The following is a 23,606-nucleotide window of genomic DNA, read 5'->3' as shown; positions in this document are numbered from 1 at the left end:
ATATATTTTTATTTTTAGGTTGTAGCAACTCGGAAGGAATCCAGATATCAAAATTCTGAATTTATGCGATCAAAAGCATTTTTGTATTTAAGTAAGTTTCGTTTAATATCATGATATAGTCCCGTGTTCCTAAGTCTTGATTAAAATTACGTTGGGTCTCGGAAACACCAAATTCCAGTGAAGCACTTTTATTTCTCTAACTCCAACCCTTATAATTTGAATTAACTAGAATGAGTGGAGCTATCAATATGTATTCATTTTATAATGATTTGTGTTTATTCGATTATCAGTTGAAAAAGTGCTTCGATAATGATCTTTAAGAGGACACAACACCCGCATTTGTTCTCTTCGTAATATAGCAAATTTATGCTCAGCAGATCACGTTTAGCTAGCTCCGTTAGTTTAAAAATGTTACGTTCTTATAAGACGGAGACAACACATGTGGGGGTGACGTCATCTTAAGGGTGGTTTCTAAACAAAAATTGGATGTAGTTTGTGTTTAAGCAAAAATTAAAAATTCCTAGTATTTTTCAAAATAATTGGGGAAAATAAACCAAAAGTGAAGGAAATACGATAATTTTTACGCTCAAACAGTTTTTGACAAAATCGAATTAGTTTTTTTGGTGTAAATCAAAAAAGAAAAACATGAAATATACCTAATGAATCCAATCAGAATCGTTTCATGTATACAATGTTTATTTTCACTTATTTAAGCTACAAAATTGATTAATCTAATGGTTAAATACAATTTAATGAATTCATCATGGGCCACTAAATTATATGTTAACGACCATTATTTTAATATCGATTCAATAAATAGTTAGTGATAGTTCATACAACCCGGCATTAGTGCATTTAATAATTACACACTATTATATTATTGTCAAATATTAATCTTATATTATACAATTTATTACAAAGGTATTGTTTAGTAATTTTTTATTTTTTTAAATTTTTATTGAATATGTACCTACATAAAAAATATTTTCAAAAACAGATGGGTCACCATAATTAATAGGTTTTAGATTTTACTGCCCCACCCTCTCCCGAGATCTCTAAGGCTTGGAATTTCCTTATACAATAAGAATTTTAATTAATAGATAGTAAACATTATTTTTCCATAGTCATTTTTAGATTTTTAACGATATCAGATTTTTTTTTATAAATATGTATATATATATATTATGTCAATACGTATTATTAAATGTTGCGATGTTAAATCAAAATCCCACTACCTACATTCGTTTAAAAAATATAACTGATGTACATTTTTTTCTAGATTTCAAGAAAATTAATTCTGGTAATGTTAACAAATCCCTTAAAGAATATTTAAAGCAATACGATGAAAATGAAACACATTTAAGAAGGGTAAGTGACTAATTTTTAAATGAAAAGAGTTTTCTTAAGAGAACGTTATACCCGTATGTGTTGTAAGACATAAGACATACCAAATTCAGAATCAATTTTATGCCGTTAGCTATAATATTAGAGTCTATTTACCTATTATCAAACTTAAAGGTAATAATATTATCTAGGGCATCTCGTAGGCTTTTATTGATATTTTAGTTCTTAAGCGGGTTACGAGCATTTTAAAGTTTTAATATTTTATATAACTATAACTCACTTAAAAACCAAAATATCAATAAAATCTTACGAGATGCCCTAGATAATATTATTACCTTTAAGTTTGATAATAGGTAAATTAACTCTAATATTAATACTAACAGCAATTGATACTGCTGAACGCAAATTTCCTATGTCTTACGTTTGTAAGACCGCGGAGAGTCGGAGATAACACATGCGTGTATGACGTCCTCTTAAGCGTTTGTCTTTGTACATTATTTATAGTCAAATATTTATTTTATAACGTTTTTGAAGATACATTTAGTCATTATTCATTAGTCTCATTAAAACAAACCATTTTGAATTGACACTCAAAACATCTATAAGCTTCATTAAACAAGAAGAAAAAGTATCTTTTCACAATAACAAGATATTAAGTTTAAGTATTTTCTTTAGAAAATCATAAAATAGTCTCAAATTGTATTGCTAAAATTAGCTCATGAGATACTTTAATAGAATTAGTGTTATAATGATAGACGTTTTTGATATACTTGAATCTAGAAAAAATATTTGTATATTGGCTTATATATTTCTATTATTTGATTTAAACTTTAAGATAAAATAATTAAAACAATTTAATGATTGTTTTTAATTGCTTATAGATTACATTACTTAGAAAATTAGTTGTAAATGCTTATTAGAAAGTGTAGAGTACACTTATAATTTATATACGTTGTACAACTATAGTCCAGTGAGAGAACGTGTCGATTTTGCGCATCCCCCTGCGTCACCATGCTATCAAAACTGGTTCGATTATGGCTGGGTATCATTGGGAAATGCGCAGAAAAACTGATTTTGGTCGGTTTGCGGCTTGTTCTCTCGCTGGACATAATATACCTGACTCTAGATAACCTGATAATTGAGCCGGGCTATAACATGGTTATAAACTGAATATTTAAGCAATTTACTGTTAAGAATATAAATAATTTTGTTTGGTTAGAACAGGCCCGGTCTAGTCTAATTGCCGGATAATTGAGTGCACATTTTCAAGCAAAATTTTGATTAGGGGGGGGGGGGGTGGAGAAACACAATGCAAATTATATGTGTTAAAATTCAAAGTGTAAAAATTCATCAGCACGTATTCCACAGAATTTTTTATTGATGGATTTGAAAAATTCTAGAAATTGTTGTTAGCGTATAAAAATAAATTATTTTTTTCTAATTAAAAAAACCTGTGTTGACTTCTCGTGCGCAATTGTGGATTCGTCCAAAATAACTAAAAATCGTGATGCAAATTTTAATAGGTACTGTTAGAAATATTACTTCAGAACTTAAAAACAAATATTTTTGAAAACACAATAAATAAAAGCGATAATTTTAAAATTCCGTTCATAAATTTAAATTTAATCCGTTCAAGTGTAAATTAATTTTAAAAGCTATGATTATTAGTATTTAAACTAAATCTGAAGCAATCTAAAACGAATGCATCCATTTAATATTTTAGATTTTTGAACAATGTTATGATGTATCAAAAGGATCTGTAGAAAAAAGTAAGGCTATGATGAAACAAATTGAGACTAACGCACATGTTAGACTTGATCTTTTACCAAATTCATCTTCTGGAGTTAGGAATAGGTAAATATCTTTCAAATCTTATCTAATCTAATATTATGTTATTGTCTATGTATATACTTTAAATTAAATTAAATTATTTAAAAATCTGTTATAGGTTACCTATGTCGTCATGCAAAGTTGTTAAAAAAACTATTAAAAAATGTGATAATAAGAAATATAATAAAAAATTTCCATTACTTTTAAAACAAAGAATTGATGACAAGAATTTAATATTATTTGGTAAATATAATTCGAAAAAAGATAAAAAAATCCTCTACGGAAAAACAATTATTCCTGTTGTAGTACCTAAAATAGATGACAATTACGATGATACACCAAGTCCGGTTAGTGAACATTTTGAACATGAAAATAATTTTTGTCGCATAACTAAATCTTATAGTCTATATTCCAAGCAGAACGATTCCTTAAGAGTAACTAAAGTTTCTAAACCAAGCTCTGATCGTATTGTCCCAGGAAATTATATTTCATGTAAAAATAACCCGGTAAGGTATTATAGTAAAATTATAGTTCCACAATTAAAAATGGACGTAATTGCTCATAATGCTCAAGAATCTATGTTGGAAATAGTTCATGATGTTGAAAAAAACTATGATTCCACAAATAAAAATAGATGAAATTGTTCAAGATGCCGAGGGTTCTGTATTGAAAATAGTTCATGATGTTGAAAAAATCACGATTCCAAAAACAAAAATAGATGAAACTGTTAAAGATGCAGAGGGTTCTGCATTGAAAATAATTCATGATGTTGAAAAAATTATGATTCCACAAATAAAAATGGATAAAATTGTTCAAAATGCCAAAGAATCTACATTGAAAACAAATATTGTTGTTGAAGAAATTATGATTCCGCAATTAAAAATAGATGAAACTGTTCAAGATGTCAAGGGTTCTGCATTGAAAGTAGTTCACGATGTTGAAAAAATAATGATTCCACAAATAAAAATGGATAAAATTGTTCAAAATGCCAAAGAATCTGCATTTAAAACAAATATTGTTGTTGAAGAAATTATGATTCCGCAATTAAAAATAGATGAAACTGTTCAAGATGTCAAGGGTTCTGCATTGAAAGTAGTTCACGATGTTGAAAAAATAATGATTCCACAAATAAAAATGGATAAAATTGTTCAAAATGCCAAAGAATCTGCATTTAAAACAAATATTGTTGTTGAAGAAATTATGATTCCGCAATTAAAAATAGATGAAACTGTTCAAGATGTCAAGGGTTCTGCATTGAAAGTAGTTCACGATGTTGAAAAAATAATGATTCCACAAATAAAAATGGATAAAATTGTTCAAAATGCCAAAGAATCTGCATTTAAAACAAATATTGTTGTTGAAGAAATTATGATTCCGCAATTAAAAATAGATGAAACTGTTCAAGATGTCAAGGGTTCTGCATTGAAAGTAGTTCACGATGTTGAAAAAATAATGATTCCACAAATAAAAATGGATAAAATTGTTCAAAATGCCAAAGAATCTGCATTGAAAACAAATATTGTTGTTGAAGAAATTATGATTCCGCAATTAAAAATAGATGAAACTGTTCAAGATGTCAAGGGTTCTGCATTGAAAGTAGTTCATGATGTTGAAAAAATAATGATTCCACAAATAAAAATGGATAAAATTGTTCAAAATGCCAAAGAATCTGCATTGAAAACAAATATTGTTGTTGAAGAAATTATGATTCCGCAATTAAAAATAGATGAAACTGTTCAAGATGTCAAGGGTTCTGCATTGAAAGTAGTTCATGATGTGGAAAAAATAATGATTCCACAAATAAAAATGGATAAAATTGTTCAAAATGCCAAAGAATCTGCATTGAAAACAAATATTGTTGCTGAAGAAATTATGATTCCGCAATTAAAAATAGATGAAACTGTTCAAGATGTCAAGGGTTCTGCATTGAAAGTAGTTCATGATGTTGAAAAAATAATGATTCCACAAATAAAAATGGATAAAATTGTTCAAAATGCCAAAGAATTAGCGTTGGAAACTAATACTAATATTGGAGAAATTATAGTTTCACAATTAAAAATAGACGGAATTGTTCAAAATTCTAATGAATCCGCTTTGAAAACTGATGTCGGGAGAAATAATATAATTCCACAATTAAAAATAGACGGAATTGTTCAAAATGTTAAAGAGGCTGCGTTGAAAATTGATGAAAATAGTACGGTACCACAATTACCAATGGACGAATGTGTTAAAAATGTCAAAGATTCTGCGTTAGAAATAGTTAATGATGGCAGAGAGATTATAATTCCACAATTGAAAATGGAAGGAAATAATGAAAATACCAAAATGTATGCATTGGATACGAATATTGACGTTGGAGAAATTATTGATTTAGAATCAGAAAAGTATACAATTACTCCAAATACTATCGATTCTCAAGTTAATAAAATAAAAAATGCAAATACTAATGATATGAACCAACAATCCGAAATATTGAACTATGATGTCAAAATAGTGGTGAAAATTGGAAATCTTATTGACCCTGAAGACAAAGTATTTAAAAATTCTATAGTAAAAGATTTGGCTACATATTTTTTAAATGATGATTTTCTACACAAATTCCATTCCCTATGGAAAACTACAGAATCGGATCTCGTTGGAGAGTTAGTCGTTAAGCTTCTTACCATGTTTAATGACATCGAATATAATATGGCACTATTTTCCGGTTGTTTAATTTGCACATTTCGTGAAATTGCTCGTAAGTCTTCAATTCCTCCGTGTGAAATAAAATTAAAATTGATTGAGTTCCTTGATGCTATTAAAAAATACATTCAATTTCATGATTATGAATTATGGAGAATTTGGTTTTCGCAAAGTAAGTTCATCGATTGGTGTTTTATTGTAGCCTACACATTCATGAACTCTAATAATGATTTTATGATCGATCTTAACAAGAAGTCGATTATCATGAATGCAACAATTTACTATAAAATGGTTAAACAATGTAAATATTTTTTTATTAATCAAGATTCTAAACCAATCAAGTCGCTTAAAAAAAAGGGTATATTTGAATTAACAAGAATTGATGATCTGCTTGAAATCGATGATGTACATTCAGTACAAAGTGATAACACAGTAATACCAAATACCTCTGTTAACATATCTTCAATAGAACCTAAACACAAAAAACCCAAAATAGATGACTGTATAGAAACTATTGATCATACTATACAGGAAAATTTAGAACAAGTATGTCCTACTCCAGTTAATCCTAGAATATATGTAAATCCTAAATATAATATTTCAAATTCATTTATTAAAACATTAAATTGGTTTAATTCTGACGTCACTGAACTTAGAAACAAATTAAATGCTGTAATATCTAATGAATGTATTGACAGTTCTATTGTCGTCCAAAATAACGTTGATGATAATATACTACCATTAGATGGTAAACTTGGAAGTGTAATTACAAGTGAAACTAATAAACAAATAAAAAGAAAAAAATCCTGTACGCAAGTTGAATCTCCACGTGTATTTTTCACTATTGCAAATGATCCGAAGGAGTTTAATATAACTTGTGGTTCATCAGTGGTCACTCAAAATCCAAGTTCATCAGCAGTCCCTCAAAATGCAAGTTTGTCAAAAGTTCCTCAGAATTCTAGTTCACTACCAATCTGTCAAAATCCAAGTACATCGCCAATTTATCAAAATTCGAGTTCATCATTTCAAAATTCAAGTTCATCTACAATCCTTGCAAATAATCCGAAAGAGTTATATATCACTTATGATTCATCAGTGGTCACTCAAAATCCAAATTCATCAGTGGTCACTCAAAATCCAAATTCATCAACAGTCCCTCAAAATGCAAGTTTATCAAAAGTTCCTCAAAATTTAAGTTCATCAACAGTTTGTCAAAATTCAAGTTCATCTACAATCCTTGCAAATAATCCAAAAGAGTTGAATACCACTTATGGTTCATCAAAAGTCCCTCGAAATTCAAGATCATCAAAGGTCCCCCGAAATTCAAGTTCATCAGCAGTCCCTCAAAATGCAAGTTTGTCAAAAGTTCCTCAGAATTCTAGTTCACTACCAATCTGTCAAAATCCAAGTACATCGCCAATTTATCAAAATTCGAGTTCATCATTTCAAAATTCAAGTTCATCTACAATCCTTGCAAATAATCCGAAAGAGTTATATATCACTTATGATTCATCAGTGGTCACTCAAAATCCAAATTCATCAGTGGTCACTCAAAATCCAAATTCATCAACAGTCCCTCAAAATGCAAGTTTATCAAAAGTTCCTCAAAATTTAAGTTCATCAACAGTTTGTCAAAATTCAAGTTCATCTACAATCCTTGCAAATAATCCAAAAGAGTTGAATACCACTTATGGTTCATCAAAAGTCCCTCGAAATTCAAGATCATCAAAGGTCCCCCGAAATTCAAGTTCATCGACAGTCCTTCCATATGGAAGTTCAACAACAATTCTTCAAAATTCAAGTTTCTCAGTAGCCCCAATAAATCTGAATCAACATTACAATAATATTTTATCCAATAATACTCAATTTACGGAAACTTTGGAAACAGTGATTACTCGGATTTCAAATTCATCGACAGTTCCTCAAAATTCTGGTTCATCATCGGTCTCTAAAAATTCAAGTTTGTCGACAGTTCCTACAAATATATGTCCATGTTACAATAATAATTTAATTAATACTCAATTTCCGGAAACTATGCAAACGGTGATTCCTCAAACTTTAAATTCATCAACAGTCTCTCAAAATTTAAGTCCATATTACAATAATATTTCTTCCAACTATACCCATTTTTCTAATAGTTTTCAAAATAGTTTATCAATTTCTAATGCTACACAAACTTCAAATTCGAGGAGTACACATCTACCAGTTGATATAAATTCACAGTCGTCAATAACTACTCTGCCTCCAGTTTCTTCAAATAAATGGCCATCAAATTTCTACCAGCAATCGACTGCTACGAATTCACAGCATCTAAAGGCAGCTAATACATGGCCATCAAATCTCTACCATCAATCGACTGCTACGAATTCACAGCCTCTAAAAGCAGCAAATACATGGCCATCAAATCTCTACCAGCAATCGATTGCCACGAATGTACAGCCCCCAAAAGCAACAAATACATGCCAAACAAATGTAACAAATACAACGAACGTTTATAAAAATCCATGTTATGACCCTTCATGCTGTGCTTACTTAAAATCATACACAGATTCTGCCCCATCATATTTGCAGTCGCCATATAAAGAAAATATTCCATTAACCACTACGCATCCTCAACTTTATAATGCATGCACATATCCTACAAACAACATTCAACCAATATCGAGAGAAGTAGTAGGAAGGACTGCAGCAAGTGTGGCATCAATTAACAACGCCTATATTCAGAATTTGAATGAAAAATATAATAATTATAACTATGGAAATAGTCTTGTGAATCATTATGGCTTGCAATCTTCCGAACATAATCCTCAGGTAATTAAACATCATCATTATTATTGTATAGGCTTGTTTAGTTAATACTTAAAATTTAAATTTTATTGATGCAAAACACATTAAAACATGGAGTGAAATATAAATAAAGTTTGAAATAAAGCACCAAATATGATTAAAAGCATGATAGGTGATATTGTTAGTGAGAGTATAAGCAATATGCTGCAGGATACGCGAATATATAGCTTGATATAGTATGAGAAATAGGCAGAATAGAGAAACTAGCTGTTGAGAATAAAAGGAGTTGGGGAACAGAGTTACATGAAGGTGTAGGACTAGAGTAGTCGACCATATTTAATTGGGATAGAAGTGTAAAGAAGAATAGAAGATTACTTATCTTTTGAATAAACATCAATAACATAGTTCTTTAAATTCTGTCATTTAAATTAAAATGTATTAGTTTTTAAGTTTATAAATATTGTATAGGTTTCACCAGATTTGCCTGATGCGCAACTACCTAACATGCCAAATCATCAGGATTCTGATACTAGAAATAAAACGGTAAATATTGATATTCATTTTTCATATACTATGGAAATAAATATTTTAACAGTAGCTTGAAAATAAACCAGCTTTTAGCATCTGTTGGTTTTACAATGATTTATATTTTTAAGAAGGCAGGGAACGGTGAACAAAATGTATCCACATTTGTATGTAGCCTCACTAACAGATTTAAGTTTATAATGATTTTATTTTAACAAAATGTTTAATTAGAATTTGTAGGTATTATATCCTTGTATTAGATTTACAAAATAAATTTTTATTTTAACTATATTTTGATACTTAAAAGATTAAATTTCTGCTAATATAAAAATAATTTAATTGATCTAATTTTTAGTGTATGGCTGCCAATTGTACAAATATTTCCTGTTTTCGTTGTGATTCTTGTATGGCAGCTTTTTATTGTGGTACACAATGTCAAGTAAGATTTTATGTTGTTTATATTCCTTGCAAAATCAATTTTTAGCCCCTCTAACACGTTGACCTCTATAAACTCTTTGTCTTTATTGTTAAGGAGTTTTCATGTTTCACGAGAAATTTGAAAAATTTTAAAATCATGGTGATCACTGATCGTTAAAGAAAGCACTGTCCTCATCCCTAACATATTATAATTGGATAGCAAAACAATTGATCAGGTACAACAATATACATATTTAGGAAGTATACTAACGAGTGACATTAGATGTTCGGTAAAAATAAGACGGCGTAGAGAGGCTTCTCACAAAAAAAACAGCTACTTACGAATAAAAATCGAATTTAGGCCATAATATCGAGAAAAAAAAATAGCGAAAAAAATATTATTATAATAAGTATAATAATGGAAGGAAGAATCAATGGACACAAATAAAGCTGAAGACATTCATAGGAGAGATAATTGGAATGACCGGATGCAACGGGTATTCACATATGAAGACTAGCATTTAAGAGAGAAGAGTGGAAGTCTATTTTTTCGCTATGAAAAGGCTTATGCTTTTAGAAAAGAAGAAGGAGACGAGAAATTTTGCTGAAATTTAAAATTAGATTTCTTGATGAAATTAAGTAACACAGAAAAAAACACCAAGGCGGTCAACGTGTTTTAATAATTTTTTAAGAAATACACATGTAACTAAAACACGGGGTTGTTCTAATGTATTTTAGGTCATTTATTTTATCAATTCCTAATATTTCTATAGTTCTATACTCAATCTATTAATATTATAGTATGCAGAAATTTAAAATGTACAATTAAGTATATAGTTTAATTTTCTGTTTCAGAAATCTGATTGGCATTACCACAAAAACGAATGTCGTCGTTTTTAACTATCAAAATTATTATGAATCATTTTTATAATACTGTTCATTATACTCGGTATTTTTTATCATTTAATCTTCAACTGCATCTTCATTTGTAATTAAATTTAAATTATAACCTAATTTATTTATATTTATGTATTTAATAATTAAATGTTTATGACATGATAATAAATATTATTATTATTATTATTAATAATAATAATTATTTTCATGTGTTATGCAGTACAAATAACTAAGCATAATTTTTTATTATATAGTTGACTACTTATTTATTATTGTCTATTTTATTATTATTGTCTATTTTATTATTATTTGTATATCTACTGTTATTTATAAAATTGCATCAAAAGGCTGACTAAACTTTAAATCAGTTTAACTAAAACTTTTTATTTTTGTTTGTTATTCAACTTTCCTATAATTACAATAATTAAGAGGTTGAAGAAGTTCAAAGAGTGTGTGAAGATGATACAGTTAGTAGGTAGTATTACAACTTGACGGGTTTTTTATGCATACAATGTTATTTAAATTAATTTTTGCAAATATTAACAATGACTTATTATGATACACCGTGTATCATAGGGATATTTGATTATAATTGTCATTAAAAATACATTTGAATGTGTCATATTATTTCGATACAATCTGTATGTGGTCAGTAATCAAAATTAGTACCAACAACTAATGGAGTGGGGGCAGTGCCGCAATAACCGGATGAGTTGCGTGTGTCAAACACACGGGTCCAGGGCCCCAACCTACAATGGGGGACCCAATGATAAAATGTTCAAGGGGGGGCATTATTTTTATTAGGCACGGGCCCAAATTGGTGAAGTTGCGGAATTACAGTCTCGGCTGCAGCGTGACCAGTAGTTTACATCAGTAAGCATGCTCAACATGTGTATTCAAAACCGAGCGCAAATTTAATCACTGCATACAGCACCCAGCATATCAAGTTTGAACGACACTGAATTTCAATTTTTTAGGCACCGGTCGCGTTACAGTGAGTCTCTAGTTTTGTGAAACGTACTATACAGCATATTATATAAAAGATGCAATAGATAATCAATGTCAAATTATTGATTAAATATCATGTTGATAAAAATAAGTATTGATAGCCAATTTGTATAGGCTAATTACAATAATTTTAGTTATTAAATTTTAAATTGTATTATGTTTCTGTTTAAAATCATAATTATTATTTAATCGATATACATAAGTACCTAAATATAAATTAATTATACTTGTAGCAAGGCCGTAATTTGAGTGGGTGTTATTTAAAACATTACATTATTTATATCTAATAATATATTATTTATTTTGGAATTATTTTATGTTTGAACCCATTAAAAGTGTTAAATACGGTCTTGTTTAAAAAGCGAATGCTTTCATTTTGACGAGATTCAAAATATATATTTTGTATTTAATAAAGATTATTATTAAATTAAAATGTGTTTTCCTTAATTTTTATAATATATTAATTATATTTAATTATTATTTATATACCTTTCATAATATTATCCAGGGCTATGAAAACCAAACGCTGCCGACTTATGGTAAATAATCACAAAACGGATAATGACTTGGTACATTTTTAATCACCTATCGCGAATTGCGTTTAATATAAGGCGTTCAAATACATAAATATACCGTTTGGCTGGCAGGACGTTGTACCTGCTTGTCTGCAAGTGTTATTGTCTCTATCGTACTAACACCACATAATATAACAATCAAAATGGACACTGTACAATAACAATGTACACAGACAGCATAGAACGGCGACCAAGGTGTGGATTGCTCAAACAAAAAAAACGTAAATATTATCAATTTATTGCGATAACATAAAAACGTGGTATTTATCAGTGCTATCAAAAAACAAACGTTAAAATTCTATACTTGCCCCTACTGTGGGCCTACAGTAGTTGATTCTCTATTATCAGCCCACCGTGTCTTACCTACCCCTTCCAGCACCATAACTTTGTTCAGTAGGTAGTCCCAATTTTGTCTTAGCCCAAATAGTAAATATAAGGTAATTTACCTATTATCATTGATTATAAAATAGTGCTATTATCAAACTTAAAACAAAAAATGTAAGAACATATTCTGTGTTATTCTGTGTTCTGTCGCTGATTCTTACGATATTCAAATATTTAAACAAAATATGAGTTCAGTCAGTCGTTACCAGGTAAATTGACATGGCTACGACGGCGCAAGAACGAAAAACCAGGGTTTCTCTCCGTACTTGAATGTTATTACCGAAAATTAATAATTATCAATAAACCAAAAATTGTAACAAAACATTTTAAAACTAATTTTACGTTATTAATTTTAAATCAAATGTTTTGTTTATGTTCTTCTATTTTAAAACAAAAAGTAGAAATTGTATTAATAAATAATCGTAATAAAATAATAATGATAGCTTTAAACACACCGCGACTAGTTTGGTCTACACCTTTTGAAAAGAGCCGCAGCTGTGAAAATCTATCTGGCAACGACTGTATGAATTATATAAAAATATGAACTTGCTTAAAAATTAAATTATCATAAAAAACTAAAAAAACAGACGAAAGATAGTAAATACTAAATGATGATCTTATCTTAAAGTTAGATACAAAATTAATTTTACTTAAAGCAAATTTTCCATGTTGTAAAACATAGAAAATATTTGCATCCTAAGAGGTTTACAGAATAAATAACCGAATAGGAGCATTGATTTGATACTTGAATGAATTATTAGACCACAATTATGTGCTGCACCCGGAAATTTGCCACCTTTTTACCGAATATACCTATTATAAAAGAGTACCTACTAAACAACAAATTTCATCAAACGTGTTCGTGAAGTATGCAATTAGTTATCAGTATTCACATTAAACAGTATTTTAATGTTAATGTAATTTATATTTATTATTCCCCCCGCTTCTTTAACTTCTGTAGTGATTCTCCACTGCTCTATAAAATCCTGAGACGCTGTGCGGTCTTGCATTTAGATTTTAAGAATAGATATAAGTTTTTCGAAAGAATGAACCATTAGTTTTGAGTTAGTTTTTAAAAATAATATAAAACTATTTTGATGATCCCCAGTCATACGAGTCGTTAAAAACACAAATTGGCCTAGTGTGTTTTATTTGCAAAAATGTTCAGTGTTTCTTTAAATTAAAAATAAACTCAAGTCCAAATTACCGTATAAATTGTATTAGCATGTGAAGTATTTATGCAAGCTTTGTAAATTCACTTATGAATAGATCCTGTCATCCTGCAAAACGGGTCTCCTCGCAGAAAGCACTGTCCCTACTATATCTAGATGTATATATTATATAATGAGTGATAACCAATAACCATGTATGGTTTACAGGTGCATCCTACACTATTTTTAATATTAGATAATATAGAGGTGGCTACACGCACCGGATGTCTACCGTCATTGCGTTGTTGCTCTAAATACGATTTGGTATTATTTATATAGCTCTATTTCGTAACTAGTTAGATATTTAACCATCAGAGCACTGTATACACTTTTACATACGTAATACGGTTGCATATGGATAGTCCTTGACTCCTTGTCATATTATATATATATAAAGCCAAAAAAGTACTTACAATGCATATACATATATGTATTTTGTATAGAAAAGTACATCTTGTTAAATTTAATTTATTCAACTTATAAAATGTGTAGATATAGTGAAATAACTGTCCGAGAATAAATTGACATTACTTGAATCTGAACTTGATTGATGTGATGTTAGGATGCAGCCAAAATCAGCTGTTTTCTGGCGTATTTTAATAATATATCGGGACTCTTAATTATATGAATTATAGAGTATAAGCCCAACTACATGGTAAAGACTATAGATGGTGGATATTTAAAGGCTCTATCCAATCGAGCGGGTGCTGTGCAATATCCTTGAGCTTCTTTGTGGTTATACTTGTTATTTTAGTTCACAGCGAATACGAAAATCCCGATAATTGACGAGCGAATGTGTGGTTTTCAGCATTACTGTGATCTTGCTTGTCATTAAATAGCAAGTGTAGGTTAACTTGTTGTTTCGTTTAATATTCAAACAACATATTTCCTGATAATATAGTTACCAGTGCTTGGAAGAAAACCCGCTTGGAAATCCATTCCTTTGATTTCGTTCCATTTTTAGGAACTTATAAGGAACGTAGTTCCTTTTTCATGTTTAGGAACGTATTGGAATTTCGTTCACTTTTTAGAGGAACATAAACGATTTTTTTTTGTTCCTTCCTTCGTTCATTTATTTTTAAATAAAAGTAATTAAATTATATTTAGAACTAAAAGGAAAAAAATATATAGCTTCTTTTGAAATTTAGTAGCTAATATAAAGAGCTATAAAAATAAACCTGTATACGATATTATTGATAATATTTACAAAATGTCAATTCTGTTACGGCGGCCTTATCGGTGAGACATCGTTAGTTTAACTGATAACATGTTAGAAACCTTAATATATTGAAGCAAAATAAAATGTATATTTAAGTACACTATAATACTGTATAACAATATAATGATTAATATAGTTATATATTATATTATAATAGTCTATAATAATAGTTATATGTACAGAAGTACAGTTTTTTATAAAAGTTAAAACTATTACTAAATAACAGTGTGTTATGTTTAAAATTAAAACAATTATAATATAAAATGTACCTATGTTTTTTTATTTTATTTTACTTCACATTAAAAAGGAACGAGGAATGGAACTATTTCCTTTCTTCAAAACAGGAATGGTAAAGGATTTAGTTCCTTTTTAACAAGAGGAACGTAAACCTGAACTAGTTCCTTTTTTAAAGGAACTTTCCAAGCACTGATAGTTTCTAAAATTTATAGCCGAATACATGCTATAAATTATAATATTCTGAAGCGAATGACCGTGGTTTTGTAGATGGAAAATAATTTGTAGATAATATGGTATCATTCCCAGTTAAATTTAATATGATTGATTCATACCTACAAATTATAAAATGTAAAAATTCAAGACATACAAATGTTCATAATTAAATGTATGAGAATTTTGATTATTTAAATAGTTATATATAATAATGTTTCGTTTTAAATTATTTTTGTAATTTGATTGGCGGAGGTCAATCACTGAAGCTACCAAAGTATAAAACTTTATTTATCTATATCATTATTTCCTAAATATATAAAACTGCTTTTAGCTAATGAGTATTTATCATGAGATGAAGTTAGCGGAAATATGGTGTATATTTTCAATCTTGATGAAAATGTAGTATATTCCGGTTATACAGCCATGCAGGATATGCAGTGTTTCGTACTAAAGAAACTAGTGATCAAAAATTATTGCTAAACTTTTGAAAATTAATTTTTATAATTATTAAATCAACAAAATGGTTACAGAAAAAAATTTGAAAAAATAATAATATAATTTAATCGAACGATTGTTTATTACTAACTAAACTGAACTAGATTAATAGCTATATTCATAGATCGTACTAAGTCAACACTTAGTGAAAACTTAGAACAGATAGAACGACGTAAGAACGGATTATTATTGCCACATATGTTAAATTAATAGAAGTCACGATTACTCATGCCAGATCCTATCGAATAACATATTTAAAAATGAAATCCTAATTATACAGTAATAATAATTACCATTTATTAAAAACTAATAATCCATTGCATTTTAAAAACCAAGGTCATTCACTTCAGAATATTATAATTGATAGGCTATCAGTTCTAGGAACTATTATATTATTAGGAAATATGTTGTTTAAATATTTATATATTTTCGTGAAATATTATTGTGAATATGTTTGGTGTCTAATTGAATGTAAGTAATCAAATATAATAAATCTGATGCAGGGACATATTATAATAACAGTGGAGCAACACCGTGAGCCTATTACACTTCTCCTAGTTACTAATTTCAAAGCAAAACTATAAGTAAGTATTTTAACTTACTTAAACTCAACTTCTAGAATTTAGAATTGGATATAACGTAAATATAACGTACGGAATTATTGTAACATAATTATTCAAAAGTACATTATATAAATATTAAATATTAAATTAAAGTTTTGATATTTTAGACTAGTTGCGCTAATGGTTTATAGCCGAGACCCAACATACCCATTACTTATTTTTTATCCGAGACTCAATTTACCGCTTTCAAAATGAACACAAATATTCGTGGGCTCAATTTACCCATTCCTCTACAGATAATCATCAGGAAGCACACCAGTGATGACCAGTGACCAACAATTTTTTAAGGATACCATTCCAAGTGTTCCAACGGCAAACCAACCAGTAGGTAACCTTATTATATTGGCCTTGTAGGTAGGTTAATACTATACAAATATAATGTAATTTATATAAGCACTATAAGCAAATTAACTTAACATAGGTTGTAGGTAAATACAATACACCAGTCGTGGGAATGTCAATTTATGCACACATCAAGAATTACATTCTGCAAATAATGGCATTACTTTTCGGCTCCCGTATTGCTTTTGTTGCGAGCTTCCTTATACATGGCGTTCCCCATTATTACTCTCCTAAACCTGAAGTCCATAATTTGGTTACAACCTCATCGCTATTGCGTATTGTTTGGGAAAAGTATTGAATTCGTAACTGTAATATTGTGTGAGCAATATTGCGATTATAATGGTGTACCATATTAGATAAGTCGAAACCCTTAGGTTTAATAGGCCCGTATAATCCAGTTATTCGTATATTACAGCTTATAATAATTATTGATTCCTATTTCCGATCTCTATACTTGCACTGAGTTACACACCATGATCCACAATGACGAGCCCAAAGATTTTCCATAACTGTGAAACAACATATTATTATTATTATTATTATTTCTGAATTTCTGATTTTTTTTAGAATCATAGCCCATTACGACGGCAATTATGGCTATTAAAACGCCATTTAACTATTACAACTCATAATTCCACTAAATAATTATATATTATACAATAGATTTGAGTGGTAGGTAAGTATTGTAGTGGTAGTAATTATACTGATTTTATATTACAAATGTATGTAGCTGAGCGTGTTCATTATTATACAGATTCATCAGGTAATACTGTAATAGAGCAGTACTTCATAACAAATGAGTACAACTGTACACTGATTATAAAAAATACAAGAAAATCTTTGAATATATATTGTATATAGTATATATACAATAAGAACAGAATCACGTAGGTGCCTAATTAGTAATTAGAGTATCTAAATTTTAATAATTTTTTTGACCTTTCATAACATCGGTTTTTAATGTTTTTATTCATAAACGTGATATTATAAAATTGTATTTTTTTCTGAAAATATATAAATCATTTTCAGCTATATCATTTGGTAAGGAATAGTAGTGATATATACACAGTTATTAGTACCTATTTATCAAGTAACTACCTAATAGTATATGTTTTATCTAAAATATTATGCGATAATGCTGACCTCGGAATTATTATTATTAGCTATTAAATAGTTATTAAATGTATATATAGATTATAGGTTATTTGATTTTAGTACACTATGACTTGTGATTTATCGTTTATGCCGATACCGAAGAATAATTATAATTTTGAGTGATTAATATGATATCTAAATATTATTATAAAAGCTATTATTATTAATTTTATCAGTATTTCGTAGGGATCGAAAACAATTGTGTTTTTGCATGTTTTAAACTGTAATTTTTTCACTGTATCAATTGCTATTACGCGTAGTAAGTATAGTGTAATACATACACTATACGTCTATACACTACACTAGCTACTGTCTACTACAATGTATTATTATTATTTATATTACTCCTAACGCGGATTCAAATGACTCAATGATATTACGTCTTAGGATCGTGCTGTAGGTTGCATCCAAAAACCGCACAATTTTGATTTTGACCCTAAAAGGTCGATAGACAAAGACCGCACAGCTAATCGATCATTTTATAACAAATTACCGCACATTTATAGTGGGTTAAAACCGCACACTATTTTAAGTGAAAATAGTGAAAAGATAGGATTATAAGATAAGTACTGTAGAATAATCAAGTCTTTAATTGCATTAAAGTTGCCTGTTTATTTTTAGAAGCATTTGTTTCAATTTTGGAAAGAATTTTTATGTGACGGAGATCGTATAAAATTTCAGCCAATCAAACTTTGAAAGTTTTAAATTTTTTTTTGATGAAATATGAGAATAAATAATTAATTATACATATACATATGCGTTTTTGTTTATCGACTTTGGGGTCGAAATCATAACTGTGTGGTTTTTGGGTACGACAATTTTTAAAATTATGCGGTTTTAACCAATTAAATGTGTGCGGTTTTTAACCTACCAAAATTGTGCGGTTTTGTCCTGTATTTTATCAAAAGTGTGTGGTTTTTTTTTGGAGTCAACTGTGCTGTAATTTTTTTTATTAGGTACCTACGCGTTACTACTATAGTGAGATTTTTTTTTTTACGTGTTTATTTTTCAACTCAACGATTATTTAGGCTTAGTGTCCGACATTTGAATATTCTGATGAAGCAGTTTTATAGTTTTAAATAAAGGAAAAAAACAAATTGTTTACGATAATATTTTATGAAGTCTAACATGAATGTGTTTTAAAATCACGAACTATGCACATTTCTGAAATGTATTAGTGATTAGTCTGCATTCTACAATAATAAAGGTATATGCGTCGACGCGTCGTAAATATCGTAAATGACATGATTATTTTTTAAGTCTCGTAAATTTTTCATTGTTTTTTACCATTCCTAGAAATTTTAAGCATTAACTTCAACCATAATAACTGGCATAACTGCATATCTGCATACCTAAGTTGAAAAAGTAAGTAAAGAATAAATGTGTTAGGTACCTATAGTACTTATTCAATTATCTATGGTTTATATAATTTAATATATTATTTAGTTATTACTAATTTTAAACATAATAATAATGAGTTAAAATAAAAAAAAATTAAATACGGTATATAGTTAATCAATATAATTATGTTTGAAGTGATAACGAACGGTCAGAACTACGTAGATATTTGTAAAACGGCATATGTGTGTATGTGTGCGCGCGTATACTGAGATTAAGTGTGCAGACGTGCAGTGAATATTTTAACATCTATATTTATTATTTTTATATACATTATTTATTATTAGTTATTACTTTCGTTGTCTCCGTCTTAGAACTTTTCAGATTATTTTGTTGGTTTTATCTGTTGTGAATATTGACCAATTGCCAAATTTTACAACATTATAACCTGTGGTTTACTCGGAGAGTTTTTCAATATGAAAATTCTCAAAACAAGTTGTGTTAATTTTCAAATAATTGTAATATTTTACATATCTATAATAATGTATAACACAGGCAATTTTGTTTCATTTAAATTTCTTATGAAAACTGTAATACCAACTGTTAGACTATAATAATATTTATTATACTTAAAAGCTGACTACAAATAAATTATAATTATTTAGACAAAAAAATGAACACTACCTAGTTCCTGTTATAATAAAATAGTCCGATACGATTATTTAAACATTAGACTCTAACTCTTACAGTTATTTTATTTTTGTGCGTTTTTTGTTGTTTACTTATTTCATTTTCAAGACAATTAAAAACCATTATACAAATATACAATGAAATATTATAAATACTCTATAATAATGTAACATGGTCAATACATTACTAATTAAACTACTGATACTTTATACCAGCGATTTCAAATTTACTGAAAATCAAAGCATTATTTCGATTATTTATCGTATTTATATATACAGATTTTATAAATCAATATTGAGCAATGTATTATCACACTGGACACACTGTTTCTTAACTCAAATAGATTTACCTATATAATAATAATTAACCAATATAAATTATTATATATATGTTACCTAGCTTATATTATATTATAATTATATTATACTGAGTGATTCTTTTATTGAACAACACATACATATACATTACCAACAGGCTACCATTCTAAAAATGAATAATTTAACTTTACTATGCAATTGTACCATATGCGGACGTAAACTTTGGTCGTGGGTATGTGGCTGATAAAATATGCTCACCAAAAATATAATTAATATCCCTATATTAAAGCTTATTATATTGCTTTAAAATTTTAATGACAAGCATTTTTATTATCGCTGCTTTTAATTACATTTTAATAGTTTTTTTTTTTATATCAAAAATATCGCGCACGTTATTATATTTTATCATAATTATACAATAATGCATTATGCTATATTATATTATTATTATTACATTTTTAATCAATACTACAGTAACTATGTACCGTGTAAATGGTACGATTTCCCTGCAGCGTCCAGACCCTGCGGCCTGCTACTGGTCTGGACATAGTAAGCGTCATGACGCCGTGCTGTTCCACTGTGACGCTGCAGGGAAACTGTACCTTAAACGGTTTAAAACAGATTCGTAGAATAAACTGATTGAAACTAGTCTTGATTTTTTTATACTTTGAAAATGGAATCTCGTACAGAAAATAATATTAATAATTAATGATGTTGTGGCGAACAATTTAAACTTTTAAACCAAGAAAATTACTAAAACCGTTTAAAGAAAAATCGTTGCTTTTTGTTGAAATATCTAATTTTGTTTAAAATGTATAAACATAATATTGTGTGTACCTAGCACCTACCCCCTACCATGACCTATATGACATTGTATAAAAATGTATTTGTCATTCTTATTTCTTTTAGACATTACATTTTCGAACCTCAACTCGTATGTTTTATGTTCTCGCGATTTTGACCATTTGCATTATTCACTTATTATGTTTACATATTTTTACTAGCTATAGTAGTTAGTAGGTATGCACTTTATCAGTACTAGGCTAGTACCAATAAAGTGTAGGTATTTTTAATATTATTATTAGGTACTTGCTCAGGTTTTATTAGTTGTTACTGTGTATTTTATTGCGCCGGTAGCTGGTTCAAGATTAGCAGCAACTTTCCATCAACATTCTTGAGACATTGGGACATTGGTGTCAGTCTTAGGTTTATTATTATTTTATAAAAATAATAACTAGTCGTCTTAGGTGGTGGTTGGTGATATCTACCTAAACGATTAGAAAAACTAGAAAGAGTCCTTGGTTGCAATACATAAAGACTGCGCCTACGTTTACCAATATCATCTAAGACCTAGATTCTAGGTAATAAAAAATATAATACTACGTGAGTACGTTTAAATACGTATAAACGTTGTCTAGGTTCTACAATAACACATAGGTGATAAATGATAGTAAAATAAATGAAACCGGTTTACTACAGTCGTTTTGGCAGTTCAGACAGTTGGAAGTAGAAGGTTATCATTTTATCAATTTATTATTAAAAATTAAATTTTAGTGAAAAGGTAATGCATAATGATTTATCGTATAGCAGGTGTAACTTGTATTGTATAGCTTGCAATTTTTAATTTACAAAATAAATAACTCGTACATTAATAAAAAAAATATGAATTGACATGAATATACATATCGCATATCACATTTTATACATATTATAATATGCAATTATTATTATTTTGTCATTACTGATAATTATTATTTTATATTATGTACATTTATATATAGGTAATACCTAATAAATATTAAGTATGAAGCACTTAAATAATACTGTAACAATATAATGACCAATGAGTAGAGCTAAGAATTTGTTACATTTGCATTTTTTTTTTCAAAGCACTCCAGGACTATGGTAGCTCATCAAATAGAATATCCAATTCATACATCACAGAGATCAAATATACAATTTTTCGCATTTTCTTATGATATTCGTGAATAATTGCATTTTTGATACTTTTCTGTCAGCTTTTTTATTTAGTTTTGATTAATTAGATAAATATTTGGCATTTTTAGAATATTTATGTATATATTTATCAATTTAATGTAAACTTACTATAGAATTTGTCAAAATGTTGACCGAATGGTTAGTAGTGATAATGTTGACTGTCTGGACTTCGGATGCTTTAAAATATATTATGGAACGATATCTATTGACTTGTTTACTATATTTGAGTATTATTGGGTTGAAAGACCGAAATGGTAGTCTGTATATTGTCGCGAAACAGCTACTCATTAGTATTATTTGTAATGTTATATTGACGATTGGTTAAAAAAAACTTGTTCATTATTAAGTTATTTTTCGATTTTAAAAATTATTTTTTAGTGTGTGGGCGATACCGGCCAAAATTTTTTTCTGGTGGAGTATTTATATATGGCTACTCGATCACCCATTAATTTGTTTATAGTTTAAACCATATTTTCAGTAAAATATTGCTAAAGATTTTTGGGTATAATATGTTATATTTTTAAACAAATAATCAAAAAATATATAGTATATACCTAGTTTATTATTATCACAAATGTACTACAGTAAAACTTCAAATTTCCTCCATTTTCTTTTATTTGCATGTTACAATACATAACTTTTTATTTTATAATGTATGGAATTTTAGTAACTTTACCGTTAGTATTAACTATCTAATACTCTATTAAGCATATTTAATTTGAATATAACTTAAGTCTAAAAGTTCTTTAAAGTAATTAATGCTATTTTATATATTAATAATGATTTACAATTTTTTTATTTCTTTACATATTCTTAACATTAAATTATAGGGGAGGGGCAATGGAGGGGAAAAATCAAATGTTGAGAAGGTACTAGCCCACCCTGGCCCCTGTGTAGCACCGCCCCTGTAGCCCATGTAGTGGGCCAACAACTGGTTGTCGAAAACAGGTCGTGTCGAAATAAGAAAAGTGGCAAAATATTTCTAAGTGTTGTTTATTAATTTAATTTAAAATAATTCAAAGTATATTTTTTAAATTGAAAATATTTCTAAGTCCAAATGACAAGATTCTGATGTAGACTGATGTGAAGGTGATCGCGCTAACTCTGGTAAAATCACGACTGCCGGAGTCCTCTCCAGGGCCCCCTTATATAGTCGGTGTCCCCCGACCTAATACCCATGTCCCTTCTGCCCTATTCCTAAGTGCGTCATCCGTTCTCACGCTATTACGCATTTCAGGATGCACGTGCGATGATTAATCCTAATATGACGTCCGGTGACGCTCTGCCCACGCGTGGGTGGTCAACAGCGATCGAGATTC

General features: G+C 28.7%; 1 protein-coding gene across 3 annotated transcripts; it reads left to right on the top strand.

Moving 5' to 3' along the window:
* The first annotated feature begins 3,632 nt into the window (after positions 1-3,632).
* On the top strand, positions 3,633-11,937 carry LOC132920208 (uncharacterized). 3 transcript variants are annotated; one of them, XM_060982405.1, is made up of 4 exons: positions 3,633-8,667; positions 9,112-9,186; positions 9,524-9,607; positions 10,441-11,937. In XM_060982405.1, exons 1-4 carry the CDS (start codon positions 3,769-3,771, stop codon positions 10,483-10,485), a joined length of 5,103 nt encoding a protein of 1,700 aa, XP_060838388.1. In that variant the 5' UTR covers positions 3,633-3,768; the 3' UTR covers positions 10,486-11,937. The 3 variants fall into 3 exon arrangements, with proteins under 3 accessions (XP_060838388.1, XP_060838397.1, XP_060838407.1); XM_060982414.1 differs by lacking the exon at positions 9,112-9,186; XM_060982424.1 differs by lacking the exon at positions 9,524-9,607.
* The last annotated feature ends 11,669 nt before the right edge of the window (positions 11,938-23,606 follow it).

Source organism: Rhopalosiphum padi, chromosome 1, assembly GCF_020882245.1.
Source record: "Rhopalosiphum padi isolate XX-2018 chromosome 1, ASM2088224v1, whole genome shotgun sequence".
Classification (NCBI taxonomy): domain Eukaryota; kingdom Metazoa; phylum Arthropoda; class Insecta; order Hemiptera; family Aphididae; genus Rhopalosiphum; species Rhopalosiphum padi.
The sequence above is the reverse complement of the archived record's forward strand: the minus strand, read 5'-3'. Positions and strand labels throughout refer to the sequence as shown.

Excerpts from the sequence above, each read along its gene's own strand:
- LOC132920208 (XM_060982405.1), top strand. The coding sequence starts at position 3,769 with ATGATGTTGAAAAAAACTATGATTCCACAAATAAAAATAGATGAAATT. Across the intron at positions 8,668-9,111 it reads CTTCCGAACATAATCCTCAG|GTTTCACCAGATTTGCCTGA; the intron begins GTAATTAAACAT and ends AATATTGTATAG. Across the intron at positions 9,608-10,440 it reads ATTGTGGTACACAATGTCAA|AAATCTGATTGGCATTACCA; the intron begins GTAAGATTTTAT and ends TTTCTGTTTCAG.